The sequence below is a fragment of the Dendronephthya gigantea genome, unplaced genomic scaffold, assembly GCF_004324835.1.
Source record: "Dendronephthya gigantea isolate DGI-Jeju-01 unplaced genomic scaffold, DenGig_1.0 000002F, whole genome shotgun sequence".
NCBI lineage: Eukaryota > Metazoa > Cnidaria > Anthozoa > Malacalcyonacea > Nephtheidae > Dendronephthya > Dendronephthya gigantea.
In genome coordinates, this window is record NW_021163012.1 from 2,788,201 (window position 1) to 2,815,049 (window position 26,849).

Consider the following 26,849-nt stretch of genomic DNA (forward strand, 5'->3'; position numbering starts at 1 on the left):
ATTTCAATTTGCCATTGTATTCATCCATCTTTATCCCATCTTATCCATTAACATATCCGGTTCACTCCGCTCACCACTGACCTCAAAACCGAGACTGGATAATGCACGAGTTTTATGTTGCAAAATAGATTAGGGATTAAGGTTCGGGTTTTGGATTAGCGTTCAAAATTAGGATTGAGGACAAAGAGAAATAATTGGTGATCGTAACCGCTATATCCGTTTGCTACCTAAACATCCATCCAGACAGAGTTTTGAGATCAGTGCGAGGATCCGAAAAAGTCAACCACTACATTTCTTCTTTGGGCGAATCGGGTCCTTCCTCGTCGTGTTTCGTAAAATAGTCCAGTTTCTCTTTGGGGTCAGGTACAATAGTGTCCGCCCCAGGTTTCCACCCTGCCGGGCACACCTCACCGTGTTTATCCGTATATTGGAAGGCCTGAACCAATCGTAAGGTCTCGTCGACTGATCGGCCGACCTGATGACGCAAAAATATGCTTTTTAAATTAATTTTATATAAAAGAAAAATAATCGATACTAGTAATAATAATAGTTATAACAGCAACGGCAATCAATAATAATCATCATAATAGTAAATATCAACCGATGATATTTTTATATTTACTATATCGTAAGGCAGTTTAAGTATCCTGTATAAATATGTATGTTTAAATGAAAAAATAAAAAAATAATCAAAATTGCTGTAATGATGACGGCAATCAATAATAATAATAATAATGATAATAATAATAATAATAATCAAAATTGCAAAATAATCGATGATACAATATTATTATCAGGACTATCATTAATAGCAGTAAAGTATCCTGTATAAATATGTTTAAATGAAAAAATAATAATCACAACTGCGCAATGATCACGGCAATCAATAATAACAATAATAATCATAATAATAATGTTTATCATAATTGTAACAATAATATATTAAAACCATAATATTCATAATTCATAGAAAAATCATAAGAAAAATCATAGAAAAAAATCATAATAAAAATCATAATAAAAATAATAATAAAAATAATAATAAAAATCTTAATAAAAATCATAACATTCATAACTAATAATAATCAGAAAAAGCTCCCGAAAATACTTGATAGTAGATACAGTATTTAGGATCACCAGTTTCGCATCTTTCGCAGCAGCTTGCTTTATAAAACTAAATATTATTACACTTAAAACATTCATCCTTTCAAATCTTCTACCTACTGTATCACCCTAATTCTTACAACCAACCATTTTCTAGTTCAATCTTCCATTAAATACGCGACTCTCATGAGTTTGGCCGGCACGTGCAGCGAGCTTATCCTCGACTATTAGAACTCTTATTACGGTGTATTTTGCAGGCCAATTGGTTGAATGAGCAATTATGTCTGGCTAAAATATATTTTAGTCCATGTGCTTCTACAGTACTGTACGTTCAATGTATTTCAGGATGATCCGAAATACATTTCACCTGCTTTGCAAGTTTACGATTAAAAACCTTTTGAAATTATTAAAATAGTGACAGTGTGAAACAGCTGATGTTCTTGGGCAAAAATACCTGTTTTGGGCCTTGGGTTTGGCCAAAAACATACGTATTTATGCCTGGAACAAGGACTCTTATAATAACGTGATAGGACTGAGCTTTATAGCATGTGTACTGTACATAATATAATGCACTTACCGGCAGATCATTCATCGTTATCTGTCTTAAAACTCCTTTGTCATCAATAATGAAGAGTCCTCTGCACAAAAAAATGAAAAGGTTCTTGCAACAACCCCGGAATATGTATGCCTAATGGTACATATGGATCAGATGCATAAATTCACCAGGGGGGGGGTATGAAATATGAATCCTTACACACTCAATACAGAAGGTGCATATATATGACCTAATGGTACATACAGATGACCACTAAAATATGATGAATATCCTGTGTCAAGAGAGGGAGAGAGAGGACAAACATCAAGAAGGATCTTTGATATGACCCTAATTCGTCTCACAGGCGTGGTCCATTGTGCTCAGGGGGGAGAGTGTAAGGCAATGGGGTGATTCCTACCTCAAGGTGTGTCCTTCGTTTTCCAACAAGACTCCATAATCTTTTGCAATTTGATGGTTTAAATCAGAGAGCAGAGGATAGGCGAGTTTTCCCAAACCACCATCTTTCCTTGGAGTGTTTATCCTATACACAAAGTGGAAAGAGAAAAAAGTATGTTTTAATGATGAAAATGCTGTGGTATGAATCACAGATATCACACATCTCCTGAACAGTCAGACTGAAATGTTCAAAGTAAATTTGGGAAAAACATTTTTTTCCATTCTTGACCATTTCAACATCAACTATTATAAACACGAGATTTAAGTTCCCAATGAAATACTGAGGAAAAGTTGTGAAAAATTATTATTTCTGGCATAAAATAAAAACCCCATGTTGAAGTCTTGGTATGGCTTTCATCAAAATTGCCAGGCAGAGGTTATGTATATCTTGCTCGGTTGTACATGTAGAGAACCTATAGAGAGCCTAGAGAACCTATACTTTTTCTTGACCATCTAATGCGTACCTTTATAACTAATGAAGTCAAACCATATTCACATTACGGCTCTATTTTAATTCACCTACCATGCTAGATGTGTAAAGACTGAATCCACTGAACAAGCAACAACCTCTGTGTTGATTTTACGAAACTCTTCAATGCGGTTGCTGAAGGCGATGATTTCAGTGGGGCATACAAATGTGCTACGGAAAAAAGTAAATGATCGAGTTTTATGAATTAATTCCATGCTCACTTAAAACTATCTTATGTGGATGGTGGGTGTAAAACCTCATAGGGACCCCTGGGGGGTTTTACATGCCTTTCCCTAACAGGATTTTCAATTCTAAATACTGTAGACATAAACACAAAGCATATGTGGTGATTTCTACTTACAAGTCCAATGGGTAGAAGAAAAACACCAAATATTTACCTAAAATAGATTTTAATTAAAGCTTATTTAGGAAATTATCTCTAATCAAAAAGTAAAGGAAAGAGCTTGAAAAATTTGTGCTTTTAGAAGCCATACTGTCATATTTCTCTTTTAAAACACTTGAAACAGTTAATAAAAATCATATTACATAAAACTATAAAAAAATTGTGTTATGAAAAGCACAAAGGATTCCAAAGCATGTTTTAATAAAAATAAAAGGATTTTTGTACCTACCGTGGAAATCTGTTATGTTTAATGATTTGAATTCGCCATTAACGACTGCAACTCCCTCCCAAAATGGAGCTGGTTTTGCAACTAATGATAAAAAGATATTGGGTCTTAGTTTTTGCACTTGACATATTACAGGATTATCATAAATTTCGTAAAAATTTGATCAAATGACCGCTGTGGAAACATGACTTCTAGCATGATCAGGAGGATGTTATTATAAAGTTTAGTTAAATGCGAGAAGTAATCCAAGGGTTGAATGGTAAGTAAAATGCCAGAGGTTAAAAAACCCACTGAATTCTATCTACATTGGTAGTGTGCAAGGGCCATTAGGAAGAGTACCATTTTGGTAATAATGCTGCTGTTCAACCCTCTATAAATATTGATTTAATAGTAAAGAGCAAGAATAAGATGGTGGGAATTGTCAGTATATTTAACTAAACCATTATAGTGCCAAATATGCAGCCTGTCAATAATTCTATCATCACAAAATTTCATTCTTGGAAGCAAAAATCTGAGAGAAACTAAGCTTTTATGAAAAACTGCATTGCAAATATGTTATGCCTCTGGCACAGAAAGCATTTGTAAGTAAAGATGAGATAACAAGAAAAATCTCCTCTGATATTGGGGGCATCTCTGATCCTATTGTTTATATTGTATTATATTCGAAAAAAATCGTTAGAAATATATTAACAAGTCTTTTTAACAATACGCAGCCTTATCAAACAATAAATCTCTTTAAAGAAAGCATACCTTTAGTTTAAATAATTAAAGCTTTCAAGTACTATTCAACACGTGGAGATAACGCTGTGGAAATGCTCTTATTATAACAAAACGATAAACATTTTAAACGAAATAAAACATACATCGTTGTTGATCGGCTGTTAATTTCCCCACGTATACTAGACATAAGTACGGATGGGGTAATCTTAGTCATGCATAGTACATTCCCATACGATCATTTGCATGTTTTAATGACAACACGTGTATCTGTTTTGAATAAACAATGAAAACAAAAAGGTCTAAGATGCCTTTTGAAAACCCACAATATGGCACGAAATTACTCCGTAATTACCAACGAAAATGACCTAAACACATAGCTAACTTGTGCAAATTTATTACAATACCCTTCGGGTGAAAATAATTATGTGTCGTACAAAGAAAATCGGCCGCTTACTTTGAGCCTTGCTCCAATGCAAAGCGTGTTCACTCGTCTTTCTTTCCTGTGGGTAAACTTGACCTCCAGCGTAAACCCGGCACGATTCCTCGCCGTCAACTTTGTTGGCGAATGACAGCGCCAGAGAATAGAACAGAAACACCCCAAGGAAGAGTGCTACTTGCGTTTTCAAATCGATAAATAGAAAGGAATGCATTTTTGATCGCAAATCGATCCCAAAGACCTTTAAATTTCGAGCCGCGAAAAGACGAATTATTTTTTTCACACGAGCGCCTGCAGAACAATGACGTGTCACGATTGCAATACTTCGTCTTATACAAAAGATTTAGACCCAAACTACCAAGGCGACAGAGGATGCAAGCCGGTAGTGAACTCTTATAAAGCGTAGGATTGACCCGTTTACGCTTACAATTTTTTCTGCGATTTTGTGGGAAATTTCCTTCTTTTGATAGATGTGAACGAGTGAATTAGTTACTGATGTTTAAATAGGAGCTCGTACACATCAGAGCATTCGTAACTTATTACTCGTTCACATTTATCAAAAGGAGAAAGTCGTACGTTAAAATTCGCAAGTGTAAACGAGTCTATTAGAGTTGACGAGAGTATTTGTGGTTAAAACCGAGCGTCATATTACTCATATAGGGAGTTGTATATTGTAATGATGCTGTGGAAACGTCCAGGTACGCTAGAGGGATCAGAGGGAAACAAAGGGGAGCTGGAGTGGGGTTGCATGTCACTTCTTAAACAGTGTGACTGATTGTTATCACGATGTTATGATGATACAGTAAATTCTCTCATTCATTCCACGGTTTCAACGAGGGGCTATACATATTCTATTCCACAAGGGTAAAATCTACTACTAATGTATTAGTTAAGTCATAAATCAATAAGTTCTTTAAAATGAAAAAATCCTCTGTTCCCTCGAGAAAAGGCAAGGGACACGGCCCCCCTCTTGTCCTCCCCTCTTGCCCTCCCCCCGAGCTCCCCCCAGCAGGCGTCCCTGGAACGTGGAAAATGTGAAACGCACTTGGTATTTGCGCAGGTGAGAACATCCAATACTAATTAAAATGACGCGTTTGCTCACATCTCATTGCAAATGTCAACACTTCCAGATCGAATTTCATCTGACAAAAACACGGGATTGCATACGAAAACAAATACGTCGTTTACACTGGCTTTCAAAGACTAAAGGTCGAACAGTTTAACATTAATTTGATAAGCGATTTTAAACGCACCGCAATTGGTCTACAAACTCATTTGCGCGGTTCATTTTCGGCGTCCAGGATTGAAACCTTCCCGGTTCGTGTTCAACTGTCGTGTATCCGTGTCTCAACAGGATTAGGAAATACAGACACGCGCTCCGCGATCATCTACAGCATAACGAGATATGATATAAAACTACTCCCTGTACTGCTGTGCGACGCTTCTTGAGAACCGAACAGGGCCGTAAAATCATGAAACAACACGAGAACGGACGGTCGTTGGCCAATTCGAGAACTCAAGATCGCCTAATAGCAAGCGAAACATTTCAATACGTGACTACTAACCCCAAGAAATACGGTGTGGCGAGCACGCGAAACGAACGACAACTTGCGAAGACCATGGATTCGCTTCATCTGCAAAAGAATCGGCGAATAGCGAAACTTAGTTCGCAAATACACGAAGTTAAAGTCCATCAGTGGAAACTCAAGGAAAGAGACGATGCTGTTCGAGACCTACGAACGACTGAAGAGATGCAACAAGGTATGTACCACGCATGTGAAAACGAAAAAGCGAATGTACAAATAACAAATGTAATCACGAATATTCTTACAAGAGATCAAAGAATTGGGTCAGGCATGATGCAGTTCAATTCAAAACAGGATAAAAATGAGGACCGCATCTTTCGAATCATATATGTTTATCGCATCTTGATCTTGCAGACTCTGTAGTCGAAGCGAAATTTGCCTTTTGTTTTTATGCTTTTCACATTTTAGGTTGCTGGTAGGTTCAATTATTAAAACTCAACCGTCAACTGACTGTTTTATTCAGTATTAGAATAAGAAAAGAACCATTCTTGTATTACATCTAGAATGATATTATCAGCGTCCACTATAGTCTGTCATAAATCTCGATCACTAGCTTCTCTACTCGTTTTTTTTTGCCGATTAACGACCTTTAAAATTAGCGAACTTTTCGAGCCAACTGCTTTGTTTTATGAATACTTCATTCATCGTGCACGGCAGCAAAACATAGCAATGAGTTATTGAAAATATCGTGTGGTGATCGAGGAAAGATTTCTAAGTTGGCTAGACTAGGGGTCATATAAACTGTCCTAACTTGGCCATGAATGGCAAATGTTTAGATTTGTGAGTGAGAAATGATGTACACGTAGCTCAATAATTCATCAAGTTTAATGGCTTTTTTCAAGTGGCGCATTACACTTAACCTGAAGTCTAACACCTTCTGTCATCCACCATCTCACCACGCTAAACTTTACCGATTATTACTAGGTTCAAAACCAAAAGATATCGGGAAAGACGGCGATCAGAAACACGGAAAATCTCAAACACAAGGAGCTCTGGGTCGTTCGATAAGAAAGTATTCAGGTGCTCAAAACGAAGTGGGATTAAATTTAAGAAAAAACAGGCCTTCTGCGCATATTTCTACCAAAACCTCGCGTTCAAAAGCCGGCAACGGACATGGTAGAATTGTTAGACATGACAAAAGAAACACAGTTGGTCTAAAGTCGAGTGAAGTCGTAGAATTGAACAAGATTCCCGCAGGGTCAATTGCAAATCGTCATACATTTACAACGAAAAGCACATTAATCGATTACTCTTTGAAAAATATGCCATCACGGAAGAATCCACGTGTGTTGCAGCAATACAAGTGTAAGTCGTATAATCTCGTGGGCCCCAAGAAATTTGTCGGAAAACGATCAAAAACACCGGGAGACGACACAAAACACGCAAAAGAAGCTTCGAATGAGCTTCAGGGTACAAATGATACCCGTGAGAAACTTTTAACGACCAATGCGAACCCCATTGGTAAAATAAACACCGCTCACCATGCTCGACCGCGGTCCGGACAAGTGCCGAAAGCTTTCGAAACGGATACGATGAATCACGATCATGCTGCGAATGGGAAGAGGCATATCGTTCGCGAGGGAAGTGCCGTCGATAAGGAGGACGACGTCTCGGAGGCGGGGGTTTCCGATCAGGAAACGAGAGGTCGCGATGAACGACCGAGCGTGGTAGAAGAGAATTGGGCAGAGACGCTGAAATCGTGTCGGTATTTGAGAAAACCCCGAGGTTACGAGACGCCAGAAATTCCTATTGAATCTGTATTTCAGAATGACTGATAATCTGATAATCCATCCGACAAAACAGAATATTATTGTGATTTCGTCAGTCTAAACCTCATTAATTCTAAAATAACTTTCGAGAAAGTCCATTCCACTTTGTAGACTGGCGTTTTCTTTGAAGTTTTGCTTTAACCAAAGATTAAAAGCTAACAAGCATTTGAGCATTTGAGCGATGGCCGAGCTGGTAAAATTGAACGAAATAAACATGACGAATTGACATATCGCATTTGTATCTTTTCCGCTTTATGTTGGGTACGCTTAAACTTGGGTTACACCACAAAAGTTTGTGATAACAACTCGAGATTTGAGAAAGATCATCCATCTTGACGAATTTAGACAAAGAAAAGATAATCCGTTTGTTTGCACGCGTTTAAACACTGGTTGAATACCACACGAACTGTTTTTCCTTGCCTAAATTCCTCCAAACAGACTAACCATTCCCAGATATTAACTTCATCAGAGATATTGGAACCTTACATGGATAAATCATAAGTTTTAAATGATTGGAAGTGAATAGAGCCATCCGAGATTCTTGCAGTGTTTTTACCTTTTACTTTTTATTATTCTAACCCATGAAGTGTTTTCCCACCCCTAAAAGATCTTAATTGTAGTGCTAATCACTTAAATATCTTCCCGAATTAAATTCTCATCCATTAACTTCCTCAGTTATGTCATCTTTAGCGTAATTGCAAATGATATATTTCGTTGCATATGCATTAATTACATATCGTGGTGCAAGCGTTCATTTTATTACTGCAATAGTGTTATTTTGACCGAAAGGTTCATCCCAAGTTTCCTTGAAGTTGCAAACAGCGTCCACCTAAATCTTTTGATGTGAAAAATGTATTCACGACTTTGAAAAGATAGAGTCGAATGTCTGTATGATTAAACGACAATTTGCAACGCTACTTCTTAAGGGAAACATAGTCAAAACTATTTGGTGAGTTTAAACAGTCAACTAGCTACGAACTGAATTCAAGATCTGAAGTAAACAAGTCTGTATATCAAAAGCGGACTACAGCATAAGTTTCGCTCTAAAGGAATAAAAGTTTATTATATTTCCACAAAAACAAACCTACTTTTAATATAATGTTTATTCTATGCTGCTTTTTAACAGCTTCGCAACAAAGCAGGAGTCGATCTGCCAGGAAGTGAAAAATGGGTCTCCCAAATCCGTTGGAAAATTATGGAAAGCACAACAGCGTTTTTGTTGAAACGAGTCGAGCAGTTTCGAAGAAAGCAGGAATAGTTTTACCAAAAATCACCACCTCACAAACAGCCCCGGCTCAGATATACGGAGATTTGGCAAGAAAAAAATCAGTTCAAGATTTTCCAGAGTTTTTCCGCCCTGAATACGAAAGTTTGCATCGAAAATCGTCAGTTTTGCTAACGCCTATTTTTGGGTATCAAAATGAGAAAAATCGATTGGTGACGCCATCGTGCTCGTCGCCTTCCGACAGTGATCGCTACTCATCGGACACGGACGATGATTCCGAATTCTCGGATTCTTCGGAGTTCTCCGATTGGGATTCCGGTTTCCTAGAAACATTGAACAAAGAAGTGGGCAAGCGCGTCGTATCAGGAATGGTTTTGAGCACGCAATGCGGACAGAGAACCCAAGATATTTCCGAGAAAAATTTAGGGAAAAGAGTGGAGACATTTCTTGGGCGCTCTGTGCCGGTCTCCGTGATTTCATCGCAGACGACAAGATCGCGACATGGATTGCTCACGCCACTTGCGTCGTCACGGCAACAACGTGGTGATACTTGGTGTATGAGGCAGCAAAAGATTTCGAAGGTTTTAAGCGACAGCATGAGGGCGATGTATACCAAAAGTCGGGAGGGAAAATGTCGTTATACACGGGCGCCACTCACCCCAATTCCATCCATAGACTGGGTTTTCGACAATTGCAGGAAAAGTGACAGCATTTCATCGCCAACACACCGCTAAACTTTATATAAACAACGGAAAAATTTAGATTGAAACCATTCAGACTGTCCGCCATTTTGAGTTGTCATAAACATTGCACGTCGACTCATTTCGCACAAACATTTTATTTACAGCAAAAACTCAGGAATGCATAATTACGAGCGATATGAGAAACGAAAAACAAATGAAAACAATTAATTAAGCATAGAGAATCTTGTAAACGCTAGTTAGTCACGGGACTAGTTTAAAATTGCTAATATGACGCGTAAAATTGAACATTCTGTTCTGTTCACTAAATTAGACCTGGAGAAATATATTGTGTACTACGTAAAAAACCTTTTTTCCATAATAATACCAGGAGCGGGAAGTCTGATGTTACACGAAGTTTCATTTGCTCCGTAATTTTGCTGAGCCCGCCAAACTTTGTTCAATGATACGGCTGTTACCAAAACCATAGACAATTGTAATAAAACTCTACATTTTAATTCGTATATTTCTTACATATCATTCGACGTAAACAACTGTAGGTTTCACAAAATTACTAAAATTTATATATAAAACTTTCAAAACTATATCATTCAAGATTTAAAACGCTCTAAGCTATTTTTGGCATTTACAGTCGTCCATTAATATCAATATATTTTGGCCAAGAGAAATTTTGATTACATATCTCGCTGCTTGACCAAGGTTGACATCATTGTTTAATTGCGGCAAATATATTTCTAACCTTATAGGTGTTCCGTTATTTCACTATACAATATTGCTTGATTTTTTCAATTTCGTGCTTGTCTCAGGGTTGATCTAAGTTCTTGCGCCTGGAATATACAACATAATATGTTTATGCATTTACTTCTATGCAAACTGTGTGCAGCAATTATTTCCTTCTTACCTCCAAGAGTTTCCTTTGCGTGTACTGGACTTTCTGTGCCTATCACCCCCCCCCGTGACCTGCCTATCACCCCCTGTGACCTGCCAACCCCCCGTTACCTTCGTACCATAAACCACCCACCCACCATCCTACCCCCTCTCTTCCTTTCTACCCCACCCTCTTACCTTCGTACCAGAACCTACCCCCTCACCTTCCTACCCCCCCTCTCTTTTTTCTCCTACCATACCCCCTCTATTTCCCCGACCTGTTCCTATGTTTACTGTGTTGAGAGGTAGCAAGCAAGGTGGGGGGGGGGTCCACCCTGCACACCGAATAATCTGATTGACTTACCGGGGTATATTCTCTGCACACCCTTGTACTCTCTTCCACAAACTTCAGTGACAGTGAAATGCCGTTCGAGCAGCATTCCTTTTTCCTGACAATCCTTCTTCGAAATGTTATCCCTGTACGCGACCCTCACCCGTTCCTGGCTGCAGGGGCTTTCCACCTCGGGCTTGCCCGTCACCCGAAGGCTGATTGGTCGGACGCAGCCGTTCGGAACGTGGATCGGGAAGTGAACGAGCAGCTTGGGTCTGGTGATCTTGATAATCTGGGTCAAATACACGACATTGCCACAACCATCAGAAGCCTGCCATGTTCGGTTGATCAGCTGAACACAGTTTTCCTCATGGACGCTGTCGCGGAAAGTTAAACGCAAGGCTCCCTTATAATCACATTCGGCCGATTTTATGACCGTTGGTCGCGGAACAAGGGCATCAACCTATGAAACAAAGGATTTATACGCTTACATATGTCCTATATTCATGTTTGTCGTCGGATAAGTTACAATGAACGAGACACAAACAATACTAGTAAACTCAAGACTAAGCATGTATTGACTCTTGTAATGTATATTCACTTGGTTACCATTGATTGAATCTCTGTAACGTGTCCCAACGTTTATACTCTATCTACTGCAAAAGGACTTTGCTCGTAGGTAGAAGAGTACTGCCAGTCGAAGCGTGTATTATTATGTTTACTACAATTAAAGTTATTAAACTATTCAAAATACACTAGTGGTTTAAAGGGTCTTAAATTCGAGTGGTATTATACACACTTCAAATTGAAGCCAGGAACAGTTGATGGAAAAATGAGTCAACTATAGGTCCTCCGGCAGGAATCGAACCTACGCTTTTGCGATGCCGGTGCAATGCTCTTGGCAAGAGCATTGCACCGGCATCGCAAAAGCGTAGGTTCGATTCCTGCCGAAGGACCTATAGTTGACTCATTTTTCCATCAACTGTTCCTGGCTTGAATTTGAAGTGTGTATAATACCACTCGAAATTAAGACCCTTTAAACCACTAGAACATTCCTGCATCGAGTGAAGTGCCAAAAATCATTATTGATTTACCCTATTCAAAATACACTTAAAGGATTCATTCGCTGGACATATTATTTTTACTGTATTGACACAGAGGTTAACTCCTAAAACTTACCTCAAACGCACAACTCTCGTATTCATAGTAAGGTTCATCGAGTTCAATCGTCGGTGGGAATGTCGCCAAATCTTCATCGATTCTTCCATCACCATCATCGTCAACCCCATTCTTCAATTCCTCATCTATCCTTCGATCACAATCGTTATCCATACCATCTGCCGGCGTATCCACGCCCACACACTCCCCTGTGATATCGGCGAGCCGCAACCCCCCGGGATAACCGTAGGAATCTCTCCACGCGTATCCGTACATAAAGGCACCGAAGGTGACGATGGGTGAAGTATGATCGACCCTGTGTACACCTTTTGTCACGCTGACAGCCGAAGCCGAATACGGGGTACCGGTGATACGCTTGAAGGAGTTGGTTCGGTGCGCGGGCTTTCCATCGACCAGCACCCCCCGGTAATGTTCGGTGAGCACAATAACGTTGATGTAACTTTGGAAGTACTGTTGTCGTGGTCGGTCGGGGGTTGATAGGGTATAGCGGGATCCGTATTGTTCTATAGGGGGTATCATGATCATGAAGGGATCGGTGTCGGTAGCATCTGAGTCAGCGCCTTTGCTATACTGGAACAACATGCAAGGTTTGGTTGCCGTAATGAACTTGTACTCATCTGAGGGGATGTCGCGTTCCATGAATCCGCCCGCCTGGAGAAGTTCCTGGTCGTTGGGATGGAACCTGACCAAGGTGTCGTCTTGTGACGCTACGATTCGGAAGAAGTCGCCTGCCTTTCGGCTGAACAGCGGAGCGGTGACAAACCTTCGTCCCCAGGTGCTCGTGGGCGTCAACATCTCTACCAAATGGTCGCAATAGCCGTGTTCTTTGGGTACATTGGCACATTCGTTACCGCTGTACACAGATACAACTTGAGTGGAGGCGATGCGGGTACCCGTGAGGTCTTCGGTGTGACTGAGTTGGAAGGTCTCCAGTCGGTTCATTTCAATGATCATTGTATCGCCATTTCGGTACACGGCACCTTGATAGACCAAAGGAACGTCCCTGGTCATTCGTACGGTGATGTACACGATGGTGTTGTCATAGATACCCACGATGCCAATGAGCGAATGTTGGCTGACGGTATAGGATATCGCGAAGTACTCAGTTCCTTGGATATCCGTCGGCAAAGCGAGGTAAGCGTCCGTGCTGTGGGGCATGATGTTCAATCCATAAACAACCATCTCGTTCTCTGCCGTCACCAGGATTCCCTTCTTTTCCTTCCTCGTACCTAAAAGTCACACATTGGCAGTTATAGGATGTTTGAAGATTTTTCATGAAAGTTTGCGCGTTCTCATAACTAAATGTAATCACACTTTCTACTGGTTTCATAAAGAATAACAAAAGATATAATCGATTAAATGATAAAGAATGGATTTGTATTTCGATATTCCTTTCTGAGCGGCGCTGATTGACTAACATACGTAGTCGAGATCACTTGGATGTCATGTTACTGGCAGGTCTGACAGTCTTTTATTCGCTCTATTTCAACGTATATTTAATAATGATGGTCATTTGGGAATACTAAGTTGGATGGAACTAAGCAAGGAAAGTTGAGAAAAGAATCGAACTTAAGCATCTGCTATCCCAGAGCTCTCGTAAGATGTAATATTTTCTTTCTGTTCTGATTTTTCGGGAGCTTTAGCAGCGATTACGAGTTCATGATTCGTCATTCCCGCGCGTTGCTTGCTCACGCCACCAGCCATAACTCGTGGTCGTCGAGCTTTTGAGTACGAGTCAGTGGTACGAGTTTGTTGATAAATTGCGTACTCGAAAGCCCAACGACTACGAGTTTCGTCAGATGGCGTGGACAAAAGCACCGAGTTTGGCGCGAAAATGATGAATCCTGTACTCGTTGTCACTCCTAAAGCTCCCTATCGCTCCTTACCTGTCATGCGCACTCTGATAGGCAGATCGACCCTCACCAATTCGTCGGGTTGCAGTGGTATCTCTTCCCTGTAGCTTATTCCAGGAGCGTGTATGGTCGCAACGGTGTTATTATCGGATGTAATAAACAAACTCACCGAACCAGCCTTCTTATTAAGATATTGTTGCATAAATCCAAGCATGAACTCCCGTCCACGATTGTCCGGTATGCCTAGTTTAAAAAAAATTGGAAAAGTTGAGCAAAATGATGAAAAAAACCTCATTTCGATCTTTGAGAACAAGAGCTTTGAAAATATCGCGACTCAATTTTGTAATTTTACTTGCATTGGTATGATCATCATATGATCAATTTTTTCGCAAGATAAAAATTGATCGATTGACAGATCAGTGCGAATTTAAATTGTTTATTAAATTGTGATCCTTACCGACGGTAAACTGATGATCAATAAGTGGATTGGAGTTTCCTTGGGGATCTTTGGCCCTAACCTTCACCCTGTGGGGGCCTTCGGGCACATCTTTGAGCACCAATTTTCCTTCGGTCCCGTTTCCACACCACTTGTAGTTATTGAAATCATCCAACGCGCACTCGAACACAGCTTCCTCGTTCACTGTCCACGTGATGATCGGGTTTCTATTCGTGAGACGAGGCAGCGGTCCGACATCAACAAGGAGTGGGGCGACCAAGTCTATAAGGCAAGCGAGAATTTACCAAAGTGAGTATAAATCACTTATTGATTCAGTGTTACTATAAGAGGAACCCTCACTATAAACCAAACTAACTTTATTTATACTGGATAGCTCTATCAGTTCTAAACTGTTCTTCCTAGAGGTCCAGTATGGATCATCTCATATTGATCCAGTGTTACTACAGGAGGAAACCTAAACCAAACTAACTTTATTTATACTGGATAGCTCTATCAGTTCTAAACTGTTCTTCCTAGAGGTCCAGTATGGATCATCTCATATTGATCCAGTGTTACTACAGGAGGAAACCTAAACCAAACTAACTTTATTTATACTGGATAGCTCTATCAGTTCCAAACTGTTCTTCCTAGAGACCCAGTAAGGATCATCTCATATTGATCCAGTGTTACTGCAGGAGGAAACCTAAACCAAACTAACTTTATTTATACTGGATAGCTCTATCAGTTCCAAATTGTTCTTCCTAGAGACCCAGTAAGGATCATCTCTTATTGATCCAGTGTTATTACAGGAGGAAACCTAAACTAAACTAACTTTATTAATACTGAATAGCTCTATCAGTTCTAAACTGTTCTTCCTAGAGGTCCAGTAAGGATCATCTCTTATTGATCCAGTGTTACTACAGGAAGAAACCTAAACTAAACTAACTTTATTTATACTGGATAGCTCTATCAGTTCTGTTCCTCCTAGAGGTCCGGTAAGCATAATTGTTGTCCAGTTAAGTGAAACCTAAGCCAAGATAACCTAAATTGTGTCATCGCCTATTAATCAGATGGTGTTGCCACCAGAAACTAACCTACAATCCATCTGGCTGCGATGGTATCACCAACATTACCATACTCATCAGTTCCCCTAACGTACAAGACATGCGGGCCATTTCTCCTCAAATTATCAGACCTCAACTGGGACTCGAATCCCTGTCCGCAAGGGAAGAAATTATTGAGACTGTCCAAAGAACAGTTAAACTTGGCTCGTTCGTTGCTTCGCCACGAGAACCTTACACTTCTACCACTTTTCTTCGGAACCGGTTGGTTGAAGAACAGAGTCGGACCCTTGGTATCTAAAAAAAGAAGACGTCATTGTGGCACGAATGTATTAAAAATGCCTTTAAAAAAGATGTTCTAAGTTAGTTGAGAGTGGCAAAGCTTTCTTTTAAACACACGTTATAACAACACCATGTCTGGTGACAAACGAAAAAAAAATTTCTTATTTTTCAAGAGTTGGGTATCTTCTTTTTAAACACAGTATAACAAACACCACGTCTAGTGACAAACTCAAAAAGAAGTTCTTAAAGTGCCTTTTAAACACGTAATAAACAAACAACATGCCTTGTTAGAAACTTAAAAAGAGAAGTATTCAGGTGTTGGCACGAAAGAGCAAAGAATTTTCATCCATAAACACTCCTAGGCCATTCATAACCTACCTACAATCCATTCATGGTGCAATGGTTTACCACGATTACCGACTTCATCTTCTCCTAAAACCCAGAAACGATGTTTTCCTTCAGGTAAATTCGTCTCCAGCCAGTTTCCTCTCAAACTCAAATTGCCGCATTTCTCCATATCTTCAATCTTCTCGTGGGCGCAGTAAAAGTCCGCGATCTCGTTAGATTTCCACCTGAATCGCACACGTTTGCCTGTCACATCTTTGACCTTCTTTCTCCAAGCTAAAACTGGTGGCGTGTTGTCTGAAATGAGGTAAACGTGGCAAACAAATAAGTAAAATACATTTATAAATACCATAACCATAGCAATAGCCATAGCCATATCTATAGCCATAGCCATAGCCATAGCCATAGCCATAGCATAGCATAGCATAGCATAGCATAGCATAGCATAGCATAGCATAGCATAGCATAGCATACTATACCATACCATACCATACCATACCATACCATATCATACCATACCATACCATACCATACCATACCATACCACACCACACCACACCACACCACACCACACCACACCACACCACACCACACCACACCACACCACACCACACCACCACACACACCACACCACACACACCACACCACACCACACCACACCACACCACACCACACCACACCACACCACACCACACCACACCACACCACACCACACCACACCACACCACACCACACCACACCACACCACACCACACCACACCACACCACATCATACCACTACCTTATACCTCACCATGTACCATACCATCTCATACCGTATCATATACAATATCATATACAATATCACACCTTACCATATAGAATCCCATCCCATCCCATCCCATCCCATCCCATCCCATCCCATCCTTCAAAGTACCACACAATCTCATAACACGCCAGTTATCAAGTACCACACCACACTGCAACGTTCAACCGCTCCTACACCTCAATTCACACAATTTTTACACTGGAAAATAAACACGTACCAACTACCCACGTATGAACAATTCTTATAGTATTTCCAAACTCATCCGTAGCTTCAACATAAAAGTTGTGTTGCGGTATATGGCGCCATCCGTCAAATTCTTTTTAGACGAGTTGCCCGAGTGTCCAACACCACAATCTACAAGATTGTTCGGGTCGGTGCCACATTTGAACTTCGTGGACTCCTTAGCTCGCCAGAAGAACGACACATCGCCGCCAGTTTTATCGGGAAGATTCGATGTAAAATCAAGCTCTGGAGGCTTGGAATCTAGGAAAAAAGCACGATTGAACCACAGCTAGAAAGAGCATTTTAAGACGACCTAAATTACAAAATTTAACAGCGAAATTTTGTGAAATGTGAAAAATGTAACCAGGCAAGCTACACTAAGTTTCTTTGGACGAGGCGAATAAAAACAACTTCTTTCGGCTCAAAACCGGCTATTTTCATCAAGCACACTATAAGAATGTACAAAATTACTATTTTTGCAATGTTACGCCTGTATTCTAACTCATTCAAACTCATTGAGTGGGAGATCTCAATCTTCTCATTAAAATTTTCCATAGCGGTATTTTCAGTCAAACAATAGCTTGAATTTCAATGTTTTACCATAAACCTTTTCAATGATTAAAAAAGAAGTTTAACATTGATCAGTAATAACAAAATTTCTCTGTCACACTCAGTAATGAGTCACACTCAATTCAAACTGAACTCATCTTTGTCACACTCAAAGAGTTTGAGTGCGAGCGAGCTTTTTGAATACAGGCGCTATTCTGACGTTCTAAGATGTCTTTCCTAGCTATAATTGGACATTTCGCTCTCCTTGCTATAAATCACGAAGTCACAAGGTTTTACGTACTGAATTGCCAGGCAGAAATACATAAAAAATGGTTAAAATTTACCCAGGCAGCCAGGGATGGACTACAACTAAACAAGACATTCCTAAGCTACTACATCGCAACATACCGACTCTCCAAGTGTGTTTCGTCCAAGGAGCAACATTGCCCAAAACATCCTCCGCTTTGATCCAAACCGTATGAAAACCATCTGACAGATCTTTCAATTTTAGCTCACCGGATCGACCCGCTCCACAATCCCTGTTGTCGAAAATGGAGTCCACAGCACATTGGAATATCGCGTTTTCGTTTGCCCTCCATTTCAACGTGATGTTGTGGGCTGAAACGCGTTCCGTGTTTTCATCCAATGTCACTATCGGCGGCTTGGTGTCTGTAGTGGATAAAGCAGCGAAGAAAATGTAAGATTGGTTCACTGGCATCAAAAGTAAACGCCTGACCGGAGTATTGAATAGCAAGTTCTAGAAAAGGCTGCCTAAAGTTTTAGGTCACAGTCAGTTACTGGAATTGAGAAAGGTTGAAAGCTATGAGCTAATGCACCGCTAAATTTCTTTATGTGAAATGAAAGATAACTGGCTGTGAAAAGCGAGGCCAAATATGACATCATAAAATTTGATAACAGAAACGGAGACAAAAACTGAAGTTTTTAATAATAATAATATTTTAATAAGGAGCTTTAGCAGTGACTACCAGCATAGGCAGCCGAGAAATCTATTTATACTCGGTCTTCGACTGCACTACCAGTACAAAATTCGTCATTTTCGCGTTGTTTGCTTACGCCATCAGCCAAAACTCGTAGTCGTGAAGCTTTTGAATTAAAGTTTGTCGATTAATTTCGTACTCAAAAGCTCAACTAATACACGTTTCGTCAGATGGCGTAAGCAAAAGCACCGAGTTTTGCGCGAGAATGACGAATCTTGTACTCGCACTCGTAGTGACGTAGTCGCTGCTAAAACTCCCTATTAAAAGACTGAAGTGCTGAAACTGACGTCACAGAGGAATCCTTAAACTGTGCTGACGTAGAGCTGACGTGTGCATGCGTGATCCAAACGCGATATGACGTGTTGACTTTTTCCCGCCAAATGCCAGTTATAATTTCAGATAGCTCAGTGTTTCAGATAAAGAAATTAAGTTCACCGGCATGCACAGGACTTCCCATCTGAATACTTTCCACAGGACTTTCCCATACTCACCAATTTCCCATCTGTACTCCACAGGGTTCGCTTGATTTCCGTTGTTGTCTGTTGCAAAGAGATAGAACACGTGTTTTCCGTCATCCAGTTTGGGTGATATCCAGTTCTCTCGCATACCACTGCCACACGAGGTCCCAGACTCGGCCAGGTCGACGGCACATTCGTAGTTCGCGTGCTCGTCAGACAACCAGTAAAACGACCCTGTGTCGTAGGTTGAACGTCTGGGAGGTCTACCGATCAGCCTCACCTGGGGAACTTTAGTGTCTAAAAAGAAAGAAATCATGAAGACGCTCAAACAAACAAAGATCGACCATGGGCGGACGCGCAGGGAGACCGACTGACAGAGAACGACCGAAGGATGGACGGACAGACAGAACGACCAATGGAAAGATGACAAACGGACCGATTGACCTACGGACAGAGATTGGCCAATGGATGGAGGGGGGACAAACTAATAAACCTACGGACAGAGACCGACTAATGGATGGAGGGTGGACAAACTAATAAACCTACGGACAGAGACCGACTAATGGATGGAGGGGGGACAAACTAAAAGACCTACGGACAGAGACCGACTAATGGATGGAGGGTGGACAAACTAAAAGACCTACGGACAGAGACCGACTAATGGATGGAGGGTGGACAAACCGATAGACCAAATATGAAAAACCTACCAACTTTCCAGCTGTGTGACTTGATTTGACCATAATCACCAAATGAATCTTTAGCTCGAACATACAACGTGTGATCTCCATCCGGGACGCTGTTGTTTGTCCAGGACCCTGTTGTGCCTGCGCCGCACGATCTCATATATCTCACATTGTCCAACGCGCACTCAAACTCCGCAGGTTTGTTTGATGTGGTCTTCCATAGGAGCGTGATGTCAGCGTCAGAGACTGTAGGCTGGTTTGGTAGAAACTCGACTTCCGGTTTGGTTTTGTCTGATAAACGGAAATAGGTTTGTCTGAACGGCAATTACTCAATTGAATATTTTTGCCCATTCGTTTATTTACACTGGATAGCTCTATCAGTTCTAAGCTGTTCTTCCTAGAGGTCCAGTAAGGATCATCTCTTATTGATCCAGTGTTACTACAGGAGGAAACCTAAACTAAACGAACTTTATTTATACTGGATAGCTCTATCAGTTCTAAATGTTCTTCCTAGAAGTCCAGTAAGGATCATCTCTTATTGATCCAGTGTTACTACAGGAGGAAACCTAAACTAAACGAACTTTATTTATACTGGATAACTCCATCAGTTCTAAACTGTTCTTCCTAGAGATCCAGTAAGGATCATCTCTTATTGATTCACTGTTACTACAAGAGGAAACTTAAACTGAACTAACTTTATTCATTAATTATTATATTGGATAACTCTATCGGTTCTAAATTGTTCTTTCTGGTCGGTCCGTCTCTTGTTGACCTAGTTTTACTACAGGAAGGAAAAAACTAAACTTACCAACTTCCCATCTGTGCGAAACCACTTTAGCATTATTCCCTAATTCGTCCTCCCCCAGAAGGTAGAACCTGTGCCGACCATCGGGAAGCGGTTCCGTCGTGAAGCGACCGTTCATGCCGAAGCCACACTTCTGCCGATATCGTAAACTGTTAACTGCGCAAGTGAAATTCGTCATTTCGTCCGAGCTCCATGTGAATGTCCATGATGCCTCCTTTGTCTTGCTGGGCAGCGGTGGCAAAAGTTTGATGGTTGGTGAAATCGTGTCTAAAAGAAAAATGATCCATCAGCTTTCAAAATTAAAACAACATTTCTTTCGATTTGTCGACTTGGTGGTCGATTTCTCGATACGAGCTTCATAATAATCCTACAGACGGTCTATATTTGTGTTGTCGTTACCAAAAATCCATGGAATTGCAATAGACCTTCTCATAATGATGTCAAACGCAGAATGCCTGATGTTATACACGAAGTTTGATTGGTTAAGCAGCCAGCTAAGCAACCATAACCAGCCAATCAAACTTCGTGTATTATCAGGTTTTGACGAGAAAGTCTATAACACGATTATCCAGGTTAATTGTATATTTTCTTACTGTTGAATTTGACTAGCCAATAGAGTTTCATTACTATAAGAACTATTTTCTTTCAATTTCCACAGTGTGGATTTTCAAAATTTCTTTCCCTGTCAAGTGGAAAGAATTTTGTTTCAAACCAATCAGCAAATTTGTTTACACTTTCAGTACCCCAATCAGAAATCAGAAATATTGACTACTTCTGGTAAAAAGGTACATTATTTATCATTTTACATGAAGTATTAGAAACTTGAGCATTCTGATTGGCTAAAAAAATTTCAACAAAATTTCTCGATTGGTCAAAACAAAATTCCTCCTTGTTTCCAGTGTTTCAACTCAGCTGCACTCAAACACATGTTTCGTACCTATTTCAATGCTCAACGAAATGGGCTCCCCAACGTTTCCCTTGTTATCACGTCCTCGTACTCGGAATCTGTGCGAACCAGATGGAATTTCATTCTGGGTGTAGCTTCCCCGCATGCCACTGCCACATCGTGTGTAATCGGCGTCGTTCAGCGAGCACTCGAAATATGCATATTCGTTCGAGGTCCAGCGAATGCGAGGCAGTCTTCTCGATCGAGTAGGATATTCTCCCACAAAACGTAGCCTTGGACCGCTTTCATCTAAAACGAAAACATGACAGTTTAAATGTGGAGATGTTTTACCCGTTTTTATCCAATATTCTTGTAATTTTTCGGCTGACCGCGTATAATCTGCTATATACTGTATGTGGTGTACCTACAAACTGAACTGGACTTAATATATGTTTTATCAGTTCTAAACTGTTCTTCCTAGAGGTCCAGTAAGGATCATCTTTTATTGATCCAGTGTTACTACAGGAAGAAACCTAAACTAAACTAACTTTATTTATACAGGATAGCTCTATCAGTTCTAAACTCTTCTTCCTAGAGGAAGATCCAGTGTTAGTACAGGAAGGATCATCTCTTATTGATCCAATTTTACTACAACAGGAAACCTCAACTAAACTAACTATACCATTACATCGCAGCTCAAAACAACAAAGTTCCTTTTTTCTCAACAGTACTTGGCTAGTTTAAAAATCGGCGTATCAATTTTCGTAGAAGTATTTCAGCCACAAACTGTCTTGGGTATATAATATAATACCCTTGACAGCAATAAAAGATTGAACTGTACACCTACCAACAACCCATGATCTTGAAATAAATTGACCTGTATTTCCCAATCTATCAGTACCGCGTACTGACAGCGAGTGGGAGCCATCGCTCAGGTCGCTTCCAGTCCACGAGCCACGCTCACCGCTACCACAATTAAAGATCACACCATCCTCTAGTTTGCACTCGAACGTTGCGTATTCTGTCGAGGACCACGAAAGTGTTGGGTCTCTGCCTGTTGTCTCCGGAAGGTCACCTGAGAATGTTATCTGAGGCGGGGATAAATCTAAAAAGGAAAAATGTAAAATGTTAATTCCAGTGAAAAGTTCAAACTTTGCTCTATTTAGTAGTGAAACGCAACATCCCAAAATAGCGTCTCCTATTTGCCTGTATTCAAAACGCTAACTCGCACTCAAAAACTGGAAAGGAAGGGAAGTGTTCATGAATGGAAAGATTAAAGGTTTCCTCCTGTAGTAACACTGGATCAATAAGAGATGATCCTTACTGGACCTCTAGGAAGAACAGTTTAGAACTGATAGAACTATCCAGTATAAATAAAGTTAGTTTAGTTTAGGTTTCCTCCTGTAGTAACACTGGATCAATAAGAGATGATCCTTACTGGACCTCTAGGAAGAACAGTTTAGAACTGATAGAACTATCCAGTATAAATAAAGTTAGTTTAGTTTAGGTTTCCTCCTGTAGTAACACTGGATCAATAAGAGATGATCCTTACTGGACCTCTAGGAAGAACAGTTTAGAACTGATAGAACTATCCAGTATAAATAAAGTTAGTTTAGTTTAGGTTTCCTCCTGTAGTAACACTGGATCAATAAGAGATGATCCTTACTGGACCTCTAGGAAGAACAGTTTAGAACTGATAGAACTATCCAGTATAAATAAAGTTAGTTTAGTTTAGGTTTCCTCCTGTAGTAACACTGGATCAATAAGAGATGATCCTTACTGGACCTCTAGGAAGAACAGTTTAGAACTGATAGAGCTATCCAGTATAAATAAAGTTTGTTTAGTTAAGGTTTCCTCCTGTAGTAATGGATCAATAAGAGATGATCCTTACTGGACCTCTAGGAAGAACAGTTTAGAACTGATAGAGCTATCCAGTATAAATAAAGTTGGTTTAGTTTAGGTTTCCTTCTATAGTAACACTGGATCAATAAGAGATGATGACCTCAAGAAGAACAGTTTAGAATTGATAGAGCTATCCAGAAAAATACATGCTATTGCAGCTATCTATAAACTCACCAACGGTAAACTTATGCCCAGCTGTTGGTCCTCTGTTGTTTTGATCGTCTGTACCATAAACCACAAACTTGAATTCGCCATCAGGTATATTTCGTCCAGTCCACTGACCGCTAGTACCTTCACCACAATCCATGAATTCAAAGCGATCGTCATCAATGCGGCACTTAAACTTGGCTGATTCAGACGACGTCCATTGGAACGTTACGTTGCCTCGTGTCAGAGTTGGTTGGTTAGGACGGAAGGAAATCGATGGTCCAACTGAATCTAAGTTGAGACAATTTTTTGTTAATATCATGTGGAGGAAACTGTGTTTACGAGTTACTGATTGCACAGTGGCCACTCCATGCGCATTATTTAACAGAACAAACTTTATTTCTATGGGATAGCTCTAAACTGTTCTTCCTAGAGGTCCAGTAAGGATCATCTCTTATTGATCAAGTTTTACCACAGGAGGAAACCCAAACTAAACTAACTTTATTTATACTGGATAGTTCTATCAGTTCTAAACTATTCTTCCTAGAGGTCCAGTAAGGATCAAATGTATCTAGAATAAGCCCAAAATAAGGAACTGTATAGATAGTGACCAGCTCGTTAATTCAAAAAGAATGGACCCAAAATATACTGTACAGACTCTGTAGAAAACGAGATTTACTTACCAACATTGAAACTATGATGCGCTGGTTCACCAAGATTGTTATTACTATCTCTCCCTCTCACGGATAGCCGATGTCTGCCATGCGGTATATTCTGACCATTCCATTCACCGCTGCGTCCGCGTCCGCACTCCTCGTAATCACCGCCATCAAGAGAGCACTCGAAATCTGCATCTTCGTCAGAGGAGAACGTGAATTGTGGGTTTCTTCCAGTTACACTTTCAGCATCGTCAAACCTTACGGTGGGACCGCTATTATCTGTAACAAAAGATAAGCGTCGATTATAAAACGTGTATTATAACAAGAATTTGGGTAAATTGGACTTTCTTTGCAATTTGGCACCATTCCTCCCGATGAAGACCGAAAATCGATCATTCTAAGACGGTTTTTTAACCATGCCGTGTGAAATAGCTGAAAGAACTGGGACTAGTTGTCAAATATGAATCCATTTCTCGGTTGAAACAACTTAATGTCTCTTCAAATTAACGTAATTTCGTTTTCAAATTAATGTCACAGCTATAGTTCTTATAACTAAACATAATCACAAAATTTCGAGCAGTTTCATAAAGAATAACAAAAGATATCGTCGATTAAATACAGCATGCACAATGGATTACTATTTCGACAAACCTTCTAAGCCTTTATTATAGCAATTAATTTCGCTTTTCTTGTTGTCATTTAGACATCAAAGATGAATCACAGTATATCAAACAAAGCCTCGCAACCTCAACTCTCCCGCCCCATCCCCGTTTAACCATATAATAACTATTTTATCAACTTACCAACAGTGAATGTATGCTCAGTTATTGGCCCTCTGTTTTTCATATCATCCACGCCATAAACTTTAAACTTAGTGGGACCATCTGGGACGTTGTCCGTTGTCCACGTGCCGCTCGTGCCTTTCCCGCAATCAACGAAGTTCACGCGACCATCGCCGACAGCGCATTTGAATTCGGCAGGTTCAGATGATTTCCACGAGAATGATGGATTTTTCTTTGTAACAGTCGGGGTGTCAGGGGGGAGTGTGATAACGGGTCCAGTTGCATCTTTAAATAAAGTAAAAAATAATCATAAGAGTGTTCTATTACCGTTACTAAAAGAACTGCAAGGATCTATTATTGATCAAGTGTAACTACAGGAGAAAAACTAAACTAAACCAGGAAGAAACCTAAACGAAACTAACTTTATTTATACTGGATAGCTCTATCAGTTCTAAACTGTTCTTCCTAGAGGTCCAGTAAAGATCATCTCTTATTGATCCAGTGTTACTACAAGAGGAAACATAGACTAAACTAACTTTATTTATACTGGATAACTCTATCAGTTCTAAACTGTTCTTCCTAGAGGTCCAGTAAGGATCATCTCTTATTGATCCACTGTTACTACAGGAGAAAACCTAAGCTAAACTAGCTTTATTTATCTGTAAACAACTCTAAAAGCTCTAAGCCGTTCCTCCTAGAAACCACAATAGGATCATCTTCCTCTTTGATACAGAATATAACCAGCAATTCTTCAGTTCCTGCCCCAACCTCAGATGTCATGAACTGGCTACTCACCAACATTGAAATCTAATTCGGACACAGGTCCCCTGTTGTTCATCTCATCCACACCATACACGATTAATTTATGCGGACCATCCGAAACTCTGTTTCCAGTCCACGCGCCGGTCTCCCCATCCCCACAATCCACCTCGTTAAAGCTGTTCTCCATGCGGCATTTGAATGTCGCGGGCTCGGACGATGACCACGTGAACGTTGGATTATTTCGCGTGTTTTTCGGCTGTTCATCGAATGTTATGTCTGGACCAACAGAATCTTAAAACGAACATTCAACGTGTTGGAAACTTATTTTATTGACAAGATAGTTTAAACTCCTGGGGCCGTTTAGCTTAAACGGTGGATAAGCCAAAGTTTAAAAACACTCTCATACATCTTGTGAATGACTGAACCTGCATCTCATGCATTTAATATGTACTTCCAATGACAATTAAACTATCCACATCGAAATATTTCAGCTCAGTTGTTCAATAAATAGATAATTTGGTTTTCCATTTTTAACTTATCCACCGTTTAAGCTAAACGCCTTTCGAACAACTGGCCCCAGAGCCGGTTGTTCGAAAGGCGTTTAGCTTAAACGGTGGATAAGTTCAAAATGAAGACAAAATTATCTATATATTAAACAACCGAGCTGAAATATTTCGATTTAAATGGTTTAATTTTCAAAGGAAGCATATATATACTTAATGCATAAGATGCAGGTTCAATCATTCACAAGATCACAAGATTCACAAGATTATGAGAGTATTTTTCAACTATCGTTTAAGCTGAACGCCTTTCGAAAGACCGGCTTCTGTACGGCAAACCGTGTACATAAAAACAATACCATATATAACTAAAGAGAAATAAATGGTTTTATGAAATTTTGCAGCGGATGTTTGAGCCTGTTCAAATGTCTATCGACTTCAAAGATGAAAAAGTATAAAACACCGTCCATTTTAAATTTGTCTAACTTCAACTGGTTAACCATCTCCACAAGTTTATATAATTGTATTTTTCATTACGGCGTTTAAAATAATATTTAACTGGGCATTGTTTTAGAATAGAATTTGGAGAAAAAAAAGGAAGATTGTGACAAACACGTCAGAGAGTTTGGAGCAGTGAACTTTATATCGTTCCAGTTCACATATAGAGTTCACTGGCAGTACAAAGCTCAAAAACCATGACCAGC

At 40.0% G+C, this 26,849-nt stretch overlaps 4 protein-coding genes across 4 annotated transcripts in view; 1 reads left to right on the forward strand and 3 right to left on the reverse strand.

The window, feature by feature from the left end:
* Window positions 1-10: 10 nt before the first annotated feature.
* LOC114536470 (peroxiredoxin-4-like) lies at window positions 11-4,633 on the reverse strand. Its single transcript, XM_028557828.1, has 7 exons — window positions 4,368-4,633; window positions 3,197-3,277; window positions 2,926-2,962; window positions 2,619-2,735; window positions 2,058-2,180; window positions 1,682-1,742; window positions 11-475 (listed from the first exon to the last, which is right to left on the reverse strand). The coding sequence occupies exons 1-7, from the start codon at window positions 4,561-4,563 to the stop codon at window positions 287-289; spliced, it is 804 nt and encodes a 267-aa protein (XP_028413629.1). The 5' UTR covers window positions 4,564-4,633; the 3' UTR covers window positions 11-286.
* A 919-nt stretch (window positions 4,634-5,552) lies between these two features.
* Window positions 5,553-8,345, forward strand: LOC114536704. The gene is made up of 2 exons (XM_028558061.1): window positions 5,553-6,110; window positions 6,860-8,345. The coding sequence occupies exons 1-2, from the start codon at window positions 5,822-5,824 to the stop codon at window positions 7,708-7,710; spliced, it is 1,140 nt and encodes a 379-aa protein (XP_028413862.1). The 5' UTR covers window positions 5,553-5,821; the 3' UTR covers window positions 7,711-8,345.
* A 1,775-nt stretch (window positions 8,346-10,120) lies between these two features.
* LOC114534743 lies at window positions 10,121-17,074 on the reverse strand. The gene is made up of 8 exons (XM_028556218.1): window positions 17,010-17,074; window positions 16,018-16,281; window positions 15,391-15,654; window positions 14,318-14,578; window positions 13,894-14,103; window positions 12,008-13,236; window positions 10,862-11,291; window positions 10,121-10,457 (listed from the first exon to the last, which is right to left on the reverse strand). Exons 2-8 carry the CDS (start codon window positions 16,154-16,156, stop codon window positions 10,444-10,446), a joined length of 2,547 nt encoding a protein of 848 aa, XP_028412019.1. The 5' UTR covers window positions 16,157-16,281; window positions 17,010-17,074; the 3' UTR covers window positions 10,121-10,443.
* LOC114533322 overlaps window positions 17,034-26,849 on the reverse strand; it is a 47,575-nt gene continuing 37,759 nt past the window's right edge. The window contains exons 41-51 of the mRNA XM_028554832.1: window positions 25,679-25,936; window positions 24,905-25,168; window positions 24,126-24,380; window positions 23,470-23,733; window positions 22,241-22,498; window positions 21,445-21,702; window positions 20,511-20,774; window positions 19,727-19,993; window positions 19,053-19,316; window positions 17,972-18,232; window positions 17,034-17,275 (exon numbers count right to left, since the gene is read on the reverse strand). Of these exons, the coding sequence (XP_028410633.1) occupies window positions 17,034-17,275; window positions 17,972-18,232; window positions 19,053-19,316; window positions 19,727-19,993; window positions 20,511-20,774; window positions 21,445-21,702; window positions 22,241-22,498; window positions 23,470-23,733; window positions 24,126-24,380; window positions 24,905-25,168; window positions 25,679-25,936 (2,855 nt within the window). The remainder of the gene's footprint in view (window positions 17,276-17,971; window positions 18,233-19,052; window positions 19,317-19,726; window positions 19,994-20,510; window positions 20,775-21,444; window positions 21,703-22,240; window positions 22,499-23,469; window positions 23,734-24,125; window positions 24,381-24,904; window positions 25,169-25,678; window positions 25,937-26,849) is intronic.

Excerpts from the sequence above, each read along its gene's own strand:
- LOC114534743 (XM_028556218.1), bottom strand. The coding sequence starts at position 16,156 with ATGGAGAAATGCGGCAATTTGAGTTTGAGAGGAAACTGGCTGGAGACG. Across the intron at positions 14,579-15,390 it reads CGCAGCCAGATGGATTGTAG|ACTTGGTCGCCCCACTCCTT; the intron begins GTTAGTTTCTGG and ends CTTGCCTTATAG. Across the intron at positions 13,237-13,893 it reads TATCAGAGTGCGCATGACAG|GTACGAGGAAGGAAAAGAAG; the intron begins GTAAGGAGCGAT and ends TGTGACTTTTAG.
- LOC114536470 (XM_028557828.1), bottom strand. The coding sequence starts at position 4,563 with ATGCATTCCTTTCTATTTATCGATTTGAAAACGCAAGTAGCACTCTTC. Across the intron at positions 2,736-2,925 it reads TTCTTCTACCCATTGGACTT|CACATTTGTATGCCCCACTG; the intron begins GTAAGTAGAAAT and ends TTTTTTCCGTAG. Across the intron at positions 476-1,681 it reads TAACGATGAATGATCTGCCG|GTCGGCCGATCAGTCGACGA; the intron begins GTAAGTGCATTA and ends TTGCGTCATCAG.
- LOC114536704 (XM_028558061.1), top strand. The coding sequence starts at position 5,822 with ATGAAACAACACGAGAACGGACGGTCGTTGGCCAATTCGAGAACTCAA. Across the intron at positions 6,111-6,859 it reads GACTGAAGAGATGCAACAAG|GTTCAAAACCAAAAGATATC; the intron begins GTATGTACCACG and ends GATTATTACTAG.